We start from the raw sequence: 11,448 nt of genomic DNA on the forward strand, positions 1-11,448 counted from the left end.
GGACCCAGCTATCACAGCTATTTAGGGAGTGAACTAGAGGATTAAAGATTTTTTCTTTCAAATAAATAAACAAAACTTCCTGTGTCAACACCTGTCTTTTTAAGGAAAACTGTTAAATTTTTATTATGTACAAATTATACACTGGTATAGGCAACTGAATATATAATATTCTATAGATAACAAATCAGGATATTGAATTTTAAAGTGGATGAAATATCAATAATTTAAGATTCTTTAGACATTCAAAATAAAAATATAAATATTTTCCTAGTAGTTGTATGGCAGATAGTAATGTTGGGGGGAAATCAAGGGATAGCCATCTCACATGTTCCTGGACACATACAGATTCAGGAGCTGGAGTTGTCATATCACAGGCAGTTGCTGCCTGGAACACGAGCATCCTATCTAGGTACCAGTTCACGCCTCTGTTGCTCCACTTCCAACCCAGAGCCTGGTTAACACCTGGAAAAAGGCCCGAGAAGATGCCACAGCTGTTTGGGCCCCTGCCACCCACTGAGACACCTGGAGGAAGCAGCTGGCTCCTGACTTTGGCCTGGCCCAGTGCTGCCATTGTGGCCATCAGGAAAATGAATCAGTAAATGTAAAATCTTTTCTCTGTAACAGTCAAAATAATAAAATCTTTAAGAATAAAGTAAAAGCATGTAAACATTTAATTGCAAATAAACTCATAAAGATTCTCAAGCAACAGGAAAATACTGAATATCAGAAAATTATCATTATATTATTTAATAAAAATCATGTAACAAAATGCATCACTATTTCATATGAAGAAAAACACATGATATTTTCTGTATATTTAATGACATGCAGAAACATGTGGCATTGTATTAACTTAAAAAAAAAAAAACACTATGTAAATCCATTTTTGTCAATTAAATACCCCCAAACAGAAAAAAGGCGAAAGACCTTATACAAAGGTACTTCAAAAAGTCCATGGAAAAAATAGAATTATTTTGGTTTACAAAAATTGAAACCCATGTACAAGAAATGTCAGCATCATCAAAAATAAAATGAATTTACTATTAAAAGAAATGTCTTTAAAAAGTTAATAGAAATGCATATTTAAGAAGTTATGCACATTTCAAATATTTTTGCATCAAAGCAAATTCTCTTTTTAATTTTATTTTCACTAACTTTCTGAAGTGCATTTACACACCACTATAAATAGAGTGAATAAAAGACTAAATATAAGAAAGTGGTTATTAGAAAATCCTTCTGAGAGCAGAGACTACAGATTTTTTTTTTCTTTTTTTTCTAACTTAGTTTGAATTTCAGCTTTCTACAATTAACACATATGACATTTCTAGAATAAAGAGCAGCACTTAGGATAAATTCATTCCCCTATTCTATCTGCTCTCGTTTCCATCGTCAATCCACAGACAAGTTTAGGCAATGTTAAATCTAGAGTTTCCATTCCAATGGCCACATGCTTCCCATTCCTGGCATTACCTGGAAGACGTCCATTAGAATCACGGCTGCCAACAGCATGGTGACTATTTCAAAATATCCTGTCTTCATTTTTCTCTTCTAGAATAAAAGGAAGAAATTGCACATTAGCTGACTTTAAAAAGAGGGTTGGAGGAATACGGTAGGATGATACATATGTGCTTTCATTCTGGCCTAAAGTGGATATTGTGACATTCAGGAAGTGATTAACAATGAATCATATGGCTAGAACTGTTATTTTGTTTAATGTCCAGGTTTAACACCCTGATTTTACAGGTAAGAATACAAAAAACTCTGAGAAGTGCAGCAATTTGTCTTTAGCAAATTAAAAAAAAAAAAAAAAAACTTTCCAGGTTCCTCCAGACACACATCTTCTCTCCCAGCACACTTACTGATGGCATATTTTTCTGTATCTTAATCTCCCCTCAGTATGCACAGGAAATGAATTCAAACTAAACAACCGCAGTCTCAGATTGATACCTTAGCACTCAGAATCTAAAAATTATCCAGGAATTTGTCCATTAAACATATTACCCATTTCTATATTGTCTATGCAAACTAAGGTGTTCCATTTTGGTATGCAAACAGTGAGGCTGGTAACAGTGTTTTATTAGAACTGGTCTCCTTCCCTCAAATATTCACAATCAAAAGAAGCATAAAGATAAAATGCGAGTCTTACAGAACTTTCTGAAGGCAGGACTGAGAATGAGAAGGAATTGGGTAGGCAGTGCTTTCAATAAGATTATACAATTCTACTGGCTGTATGCCTGAAACTCATTCCACTCTGTGTGATATGGAAAGGGGTAAACAGGAGGCTAAGAGGCCTGCAAAGGCAGGGACAATCTCCAAGCTATCAACAAACCGAGTTAGAGATTACAAAGGTTACTTCCACATACCTCCAAAAGCTGACATTACTAAAACTACAGGGAACCTCTATTTTATCCTACCATCACCACGTTCTGGATTCCAAAAATGGGAAAGAACAGCACAGGGAAAGGGAGAAAACCTTCCCTTTTGTCGACACTTTGGCCCATTTCCCTTCTTTGTTCAGAGCAGACTCTTTCACTAAAGACATTGAAATGAAGTGCCAAATGCCACTTTTGTGCTAAACTTATCTCTCCAAAAGAGATTTAGAATGTAATACTTCACAGATACCTGTCACAAGTCAGTATGTTGCAAAAGAGATCCAGATTAAGGTTTCCCTGACAATTCTTGGCTTCTTTCTGTAATCTGAGTGTAAATAAGTCAAAATGTTTACCTGGCTTTTGTGTCTTGGAAGGTTTAAATGATGCTAGGTCTCAAAATGACTCCCCCGTCTCAGTTATGGTGAGCGTGTGTCTTCAGGAGGGGATGTTGTTGACAGTGAGAGCTGAGAAGGGAATGCTTTTCTTTTTATAAACACCCCCAGCTTGGCATGGGCACATTACCCCACTTGTCTTCTGCTATTTATATCTGGCCCCTACACTATGCCTTTGGAATCACTGTTGTTAACACTTTAAATCTCCAAGTGGCTTGTAAAGCCCCAGCAGTTCTTTCTGACCACACAGAGCAGGTTTGTTCATTAAGCTCTGAGCTTACAGTGTTGAATAAAAGCCTGGGTTTTCCTATAGCTAGACCGTTCACTCTACTAAGGGGACTTGCTCTGTAAGTTACTGGCAATGGTGATGGCTACCACCATTCTCTCAACTGGCTTACCATATTTCAGGTACTTTTCCTGATGCTGGAACACACAAGTGACTAAACAAAATACCAAAAAGCATACAAGATCTAATCAAAGAAATGAGTATGCAAGCTTAATCAAAAAACAACGAATTAATAACACCAGGAATAGGTCAGACACTTACAGAGGCAAAGGTTTGGCAGTGTCTGTAATTAAAGCTTTCATATAAATCAGGCAATTTAAATAAGGTAAATATATTAACTCAGCACTGAACACACTTAGGAACTTAATGAACCAGATCAAAACTTGGATTTTGATCACTCACTTATGATCAAAGCCATGAAATATATTAGGATGTTCACGCAAACGTACCTCAAACATGAGAATGTTTACAATACTATTTTACACAATAGCCCAAAGCTGATATGCATCTAAAATGGCCATCGATAAAAGAATACATAAGCTATGATGTAACTGTTCAATGGAATTTTGTACAGCACTGAAAATTAACAAACTCCAAACATATGCAATAATGTAGATAAATCTCATAAGATTTTGAATAGACAAATAGGTATGCACTGCATGATGTAATTCATATGAGGTATAAAATCAGGCAAAACACATCAACAGCAAAAGGGGTCAGAATAGTAGTCATCCTGGGTGCTGGGTAGTGTGGAGTACAGGGAGGCAGCTGAGATGCTAGTTAGGTTCTGATTCCACTGATGATTCGGTCTATGAAAATTCAGAAAACGATATACTTACAGATTTTCCTGTACCTGTCACTTCAGTGAAACATTTTAAATTATCATAAAGTATATGCACATTTACAAAATCTACCTTTTACTCTTCAAATACCTCTAAAACTTACAACCTCTTATCAGGGGCCTGGCATGGCAGCCTGGTGGCTAAAGTCCTCACCTTGCACATCCGGGATCCCATATGGGCTCTGGTTCCTACCCCAGCTGCTCCACTTCCCTTTCAGCTCTCTGCTTGTGACCTGCAAAAGCAGTGGAGGGCGACCCAAAGCCTTGGGACCCTGCACCTGCGTGGGAGACCCAGAGGAAGCTCCCGGATCGTGGGTTTGGATCAGCTGAGTTCTGACCATTGCAGCTACTTGGGTAGTGAACTAGTGGATGGAGGATCTTTCTCTCTGCCTCTGCTTCACTCTGTAAAAATCTGACTTTCCAATAAAAATAAATAAATCTTTAAAACAAAACATAACAAACAGTACCTCTTGCCAGCTTACTGGTGAATGAATCTAATAGAAGACTCCCAGAAATAGTATCACTTAAAAATGGATGTGGTATGGGCCCGGTGCCATGGCCTAGCGGCTAAAGTCCTCGCCTTGAACGCGCTGCCAGGATCCCATATGGGCGCCGGTTCTAATCCCGGCAGCTCCACTTCCCATCCAGCTCCCTGCTTGTGGCCTGGGAAAGCAGTTGAGGACGGCCCAAAGCCTTGGGTTCCTGCACCCGCGTGGGAGACCTAGAGGAGGTTCCAGGTTCCTGGCTTTGGATCGGTGCAGACCGGCCGTCGCGGCTCACTTGGGGAGTGAATCATCGGATGGAAGATCTTCCTCTCTGTCTCTCCTCCTCTATATATATCCGTCTTTCCAATAAAAATAATAAATCTTTAAAAAAAAAATGGATGTGGTGGAGCCTGGCGGCAGCGTGGCCTAGCAGCCTAAGTCCTCACCTTGAACGCGCTGCCAGGATCCCATATGGGCGTCGGTTCTAATCCTGGCAGCTCCACTTCCCATCCAGCTCCCTGCTTGTGGCCTGGGAAAGCAGTGGAGGACGGCCCAATGCTCTGGGACCCTGCACCTGTGTGGGAGACCTGGAAGAGGTTCCCGGTTCCCGGCTTCGGATTGGCACAGCTCCTGCTGTTGCAGCTCACTTGGGGAGTGAATCATCAGACGGAAGATCTTCCTCTCTGTCTCGCCTCCTCTCTGCATATCTGACTTTGTAATAAAAATAAATAAATCTTTTTAAAAAATGGATGTGGTGAATTGGGTTACGGAGGAAGAGGAGGAGTTCAACACGTTTTTAAGTCAGGTTTCAATGATAAAGCTTTTCAATCTCAGACATGTTGGTTTAACAGGAATGAGATAGTTGGGATTTCTGTCTCTGGCCTCCCAAGAAGTATCAGATTCACCTAAGATTGAGTTAAGAGACATAACAGACACGGGATGAAACTCAAGGTAACTCCGGCTTTGTTCATCCTCAAATGGTTTTGTCAATTCTTGCTTCTTCCATTGTTTTTAACTGTGGCTTTTTTTATTCATTCACTCTACAAATATTTTAGTCCTTAAAATGTGTAAGGCATAATTTTAAGTACCAGCATATATCAATGAATAAAACAGAAGAATATGTTCTTATAGGAGGAGACAGCTAGTAACGCAAATTAAAAAGTAAACTGGATATGATAGAATACAGTAAACACTATTGTTCGCCGTGAAGAAGCACCGGGCAGACTGGGTGTTCAGGGAGAGGTTCAGTTTGCGCTGGATGGTTAGGGAGGAGGTGGCATCAGAGCAGAGACCTGAAGGAAATCGGCGAGAACAGTCATGAGGCCTGTGATGGAAGAAGAGTGAAGCAGCAGGAAGAGCAAGTGCTGAAGTCCTGGCGCAAGAGCTTGCAGCTTGCCTGGGTTATCTGAGAAGAGCAAAAAGAACAATGTACTTGGGGGAAAAGTGCAGTAAGGAAGAGAGGTTAAGTGGACACCTGGGCTCTGCTGACTTGGGCATCGCCAAATAATCATCCGTTAGTGGGAGTTGCTCGGAGCCAGCTTTGTGACAAAAAGACAGTGGAATGATACAGAATCCTAAAGAAATTGCTCCCTATTCTCTCAATGCATGAAGAAGAAGCTTAACAGGACTTTTATGGTGAAAGGAGTGTCCAGTAGGTAGAAAATGGGAATAGCAGAGCCCCTCTTGCTTGCAATGCATATTTATATATTTATTGTATATTGAAAAATCTGACTCAGACCGTCTCTACCAGCTTTGCCTGTTTCCATCTGAGCACAGTTTGGCGGATTTGGTCCCATCTGAACACAATCCGGCAAAATAAGCTTTCCTGGAGCATCCCTTAACCATTTCAAACTATTTCAAACTCTCTAGCCTTATCTCTGTGTTTCTCTGGTGCCTAAGTTCTAAGGCCAGAGAGTGAAAGATGGTGGTAGGAGGGTCATGGAAGTCTTTGTAAGAATTGACTTTACTCTGCAAGGGAGAAGACCACAGGCTTCTCAGGGGAGGTATGGAATAGGATGACTTCTTTAAAGTAAGCAGAAATTTAGGTGACCGGAACCTGGACAGTAGCAGTAATGAGAAGTTGGGGAGGGGGCAAATAATGCACATATGTGTTTGTGTTGTTGTTGGTTTTTTTTAAAGATTTATTATTATTGGAAAGCCGGATATACAGAGAGGAGGAGAGACAGAGAGGAAGATCTTCCGTCCGATGATTCACTCCCCAAGTGAGCCACAACGGGTCGGTGCGCGCCAATCCGATAGAGGGAACCAGGAACCTCCTCCGGGTCCCCCATGTGGGTGCAGGGTCCCAATGCATTGGGCCGTCCTCAACTGCTTTCCCAGGCCACAAGCAGGGAGCTGGATGGGAAGTGGAGCTGCCGGGATTAGAACCGGCACCCATATGGGATCCTGGCAGCGCGTTCAAGGTGAGGACTTTAGCCGCTAGGCCACGCTGCCTGGCCATGTTATTGTTGTTAAGGTGGTAAGAAGTAGACATGCATGTTTTATTGTTTGGGTGTTAGAAAGAGGCAGTTTTTATTGGACTTATTAAAAATTCTACTTTTGAGGACCAAATCAAGTATCAGAATTTTATATGATGAGAAAGTGTTTGTAATTCTAAAAGCTATTATACATTTTTAAGAATTAATAATTCACAGAACACAAGTAAGAATGATCTACAAACATCAAAATTAAAACATCTGAAGTTAAATTAAGGATGTAGGAAAATGAGGTAAGTGTAGGAACTGACAGATTGTGCAACAGAGAAAGTGAAACATAACTGGCAAGATACAGTTGTCGCAGACTGAAATGAGGAAACCGTACAGAAACTGAAACTCTCCTGTATTGTTGGTGGCACTACAAAAGGACACAGCTCCCCAGACACAGGACGAAAAAGGACAATGTGGAAACAATGGTCTTACCCACTTTCCTGTAGCCCTTGACCCTTTGAGCCCTAATCAACTATGTAAAGATCATTAAAGTAAAATAAAATACCTAACTCAGAAAAAAAACCCAAAAGGACACCGCTACTTCTGAAAACAATTAGGCAGTTTTTGTAAAGTTAAACATATGTACACACTGTAAAACTCAGTAATCCCACTCCCAGGAGTTGAGAAATGAAGACAAAACATGCAAATCAGTTCTATTCGTAATACTTAAAACAAGAAACAACCCAAACAGTAAATGAATGAAAAGCACAATATGAAGTAATAAACTTCCTCAAAATATTAAATACAGTTGTAAATACGACCTAATAATTTCACTGAGGCATACATCCAGCATACATGAAAACATACATTCACACAAAAATCTGTGTACAAATGCTCATAGCAGGATTATAATAACAGCAAAAATAGTGGCTCAAGATTTCAATCCAAATGTCCATCATTTATTGAATGGAAAAATAAGTTGTGTATAGGCCTACATTAGAATAGTCTTAAACTTTAGGAAGGAATTAAGTGCCAACATGTTTGTGTTTATGCCTTATCTCCAGAACAGCCAAATCTATAGAGACACAATGTAGACAACTGGGCTTCTGTCTAGGGATAACGGGGAAATGAGGAACCCTGCTAACGGGCAGTTTTCTTTTCAGACAAGCTCGTTTTCTGTGAATCTCATCTCTTCACCAGAGTTCCTGGCAATCTCTGATCCACTTCCTACTACAGTTTTGATCTTTTTTTAAAAGCATGACTACATATTACAGTTAGTATGTAATATTTGTTACTGACTTCTTGGTTCAATGCTTTGAAATCCATCTTTGCTGTTGCATGTATCCGTAGCTTTTAAAAAAATTATTTTTAATCTGAAAGGCAGAATTACATAGAGAGAAAGAGAGACTGAGAGATCTTCCAGCTGCTGGTTCATTCCCCACATGGCCACAGTGGTCAGAGCTCAGCCAGTCCAAAGCCAGAAGCCAGGAGCTTCTTCTAGCTCTCTAACGTGGGTACAGGGGCTCAAAGGCTTAGGCCATCTCCAATTGCTTTTCCAGGTCTTTAGTAGGGAGCTGGATCAGAAGTGGAGCAACTGGGACTTGAATTGGCAACCAAATGGGATACCAATGCTACAGGTGGAAGCTTAACTTACTAAGCCGTTCCCTCTCACCCTCCATGTTATCAGTAGTTTCATGAATGACTGAAGGGCCCGGCATGATAGCTCTGTGGCTAAATCCTCTCCTTGCACACGCCAGGATCCATTATGGGCACTGGGGAAAAATTATTTATTTTCATTCGAAAGGCAGATTTATAGCGAGAAGGAGAGATACAGAAAGATCTTAAATCTGTTGGTTCACTCCGTAAGTGACCACAATGGCTGGAACCAAGCCAATCCAAAGTTGGGAGCCAGGAGCTTCTTCTGGGTCTCCCACAGAGGTGCAGGGTCCCAAGTCTTTGGGCCAATCCTCTACATTGCTTTCCCAGGCCACAAGCAGTGAGCTGGAAGGGAGTGGAGCAGTTGGACATGAACTGGTGCCGATATGGAATCCTGGTACATGCAAGGAGAGGATTTAGCCACTAGGCCACTGTGCCGGGCCCAATAAATAAATCTTTACAAAATAACAAAAAAGAAAAAAAAAAGAATGACAGCAGTGAAGGTTGCAACAATGAATACCCTAAAAAGCATTTGATAGTGTGCTTTAAATGAGTAAGTTATATGGCAGGTTAATTATATCTAAGGGATTTCTTTTGTAATGAATGAGCTACCACTGATAAACCAAACAACACAGACACGGGAGAACTCTTTTTGGGCAATAAAATGTTTAACACGATCATATGGGGGTTATATGATATACTTTTCTCAAAATCATAGACGTGTACAATTCAAATTGATGAAAATCTATAACAGCTGAGTTTTTTAAAAAAAACACAACCAAAATGCCTTGCCCACATACTCCTTGAAATTTCTTTGCATAGCCCTGAGAAACACAAAAAAAATCTTTAACAATAAAGTGCCCCTGTTGTAGTGGCCCATGGAGAATTGGGTGATCCAGACGAGCCTAGGGTTGTGAAAACCCGAATGCAAAATACGTGTATCTTAGAGACTGGAGGCCAGCAGGACATCACAGTAGTGAAAGGAAGTTACCATCATCCAAAGATCAAACAGCATCAGAAAACTCAGTGAAGAGCAAGGACCACTAGAGGTCAGCAGCAGACGCGGACAGCTCTCCTGCAGAGGCAAGTCCCAGACTGCTCGGAGCAAGAGAGCAGCAGGAAAGAATTCTAACCGTTCACTCGGAGAAGACTGCTTCAATTTAGAAGAGACCAAATTTCAATTGGCTATATTAATGCTTCTACCGTTCGTACGCACTGGGCTTTGTGAACTAAGGTGATTCTTACCGCGGAGAAATAGTTTCCATGTTCGCACATAGTGCACTCCCCTAGCTCGATGAAGTATGCACTCTTGCAATGGTGATTATTTAACTGCTGGCTCGGTACCTGAATCCTTCCTACAGATTTAGGGCGCCCAACCGGTAACCCCTCCAGCCTCCTGACATCAGGTATTCTAAAGAATCATGTCTATGGCACCCTCATTCTTCTAAGTGGCCTCCCTCAAACACTAAATGAGCTCCCTTGTTGAGCATATTTTAGAGAGGATTTGTTAGCTGGTTTTTATTCTCAGTTACATCCCTAGGTCCAAAGGAAAACTAAGGGATTCACTACAATCTTAATTTTGTAGAAAACTGGAAAGGAATCTTTGTCTTCTCTCAATTTATTCTGCTTTTTTTTCTCGTGATTTCCAACCATAGACATGGTAATTTTAAAGAAATCTTGAATATCCCCCAACGTTCCAAGAGAAAACCCAAAAAACCAAAACAATAGCAAAAAACTCAAAACCAACCCACTACCCTCTGCCATTCAGTGACTCCCTGAAACTAGCAGGCTGTTTCTCAACAACCTCAAGCCTTTCCAGAGCCTCAGCCCAGAAGCACAAGGACATCAAATTTGTACTGTCAACCTTTGTCTTATTCTCTCTGTTCTAGAATCAAGTCTTCTCCTTCCAGTTCCTGGCAGGACTATTTCCTGCAGGCTGTGTCCTCCTTCTTTCCTCTGTGGATCTCTTTCCTCCTCTAGACTAACACTGATTCCATGTTAAAAGGAACTGGAGGGCCTGGCGGCGTGGCCTAGCAGCTAAAGTCCTCGCCTTGAAAGCCCCGGGATCCCATATGGGCGTCGGTTCTAATCCCGGCAGCTCCACTTCCCATCCAGCTCCCTGCTTGTGGCCTGGGAAAGCAGTCGAGGACGGCCCAATGCATTGGGACCCTGCACCCGCGTGGGAGACCCGGAAGAGGTTCCTGGTTCCCGGCTTCGGATTGGCGCACCGGCCCATTGCGGCTCACTTGGGGAGTGAATCATCGGACGGAAGATCTTCCTCTCTGTCTCTCCTCCTCTGTGTATATCTGGCTGTAATAAAATGAATAAATCTTTAAAAAAAAAGTAACTGGAGCACGGACAAAATAAACGTCAAAATGAGAATGAAAACACTTCCGGTATTTTCAAAGACAATGTAGATATCTAACATTCAATAAATGTTACTTTATTAAAGACGCTGCTAAACACAAATATATGAATAATGTGTTGATTGATTTATAACTATGTATACTTTATCATATTTGTGTCTGTATTGGTAGATCCTTAAGCCTTCAGACTTTCTTTTCCTATTTCACTTGGTCACATTCCTACGGAAAACAATGGGTCTCCACAGCAATTCTTCTAAAAGGGCGTACATGCGTGGGCGTGCATGCGTGTGTGTACATGTTTGGGGAGCTAGGAAACAATGTGGGAAGTGTGCAGTTAACATGCTGGTTAAAATGCTGATGACCCTGGGGCTGCTACAATAGTGTCACAGGCTAATCCTTCACCTGTTAGTGCCAGCACCCCACATGGGTGCCAGTTCGTACCCTGGCTGCTGCACTTTTAAGCCAGTTCTCTGCTGATGGCCTATGAAAGCAGTAGAGGAGGGCTTGAGTTCTTAGTCCTTGTACCTCCATGCAAGTCCAGGAAGAAGCTCCTGGCTCCCAGCTTTGGATTCATTCAACTCTGGCCACTCAGCCATTTGGAGAGTGAATCAGTGGATGGAAGAT

General features: G+C 41.3%; 1 protein-coding gene across 2 annotated transcripts in view; it reads right to left on the reverse strand.

Annotated features, from left to right (window-relative positions):
- The window catches only part of ART3 (ADP-ribosyltransferase 3 (inactive)), a 42,254-nt gene extending 39,395 nt beyond the window's left edge, over nt 1–2,859 (reverse strand). For both annotated transcript variants that reach the window (XM_058667201.1, XM_058667200.1), the window contains exons 1-2: nt 2,726–2,859; nt 1,471–1,548 (exon numbers count right to left, since the gene is read on the reverse strand). In XM_058667201.1, the coding sequence (XP_058523184.1) occupies nt 1,471–1,539 (69 nt within the window). In that variant the 5' untranslated portion in view covers nt 1,540–1,548; nt 2,726–2,859. The remainder of the gene's footprint in view (nt 1–1,470; nt 1,549–2,725) is intronic.
- Nucleotides 2,860–11,448: the final 8,589 nt, after the last annotated feature.

The sequence above is a fragment of the Ochotona princeps genome, chromosome 7 (genome assembly GCF_030435755.1).
Source record: "Ochotona princeps isolate mOchPri1 chromosome 7, mOchPri1.hap1, whole genome shotgun sequence".
Taxonomy (NCBI): Eukaryota; Metazoa; Chordata; class Mammalia; order Lagomorpha; family Ochotonidae; genus Ochotona; species Ochotona princeps.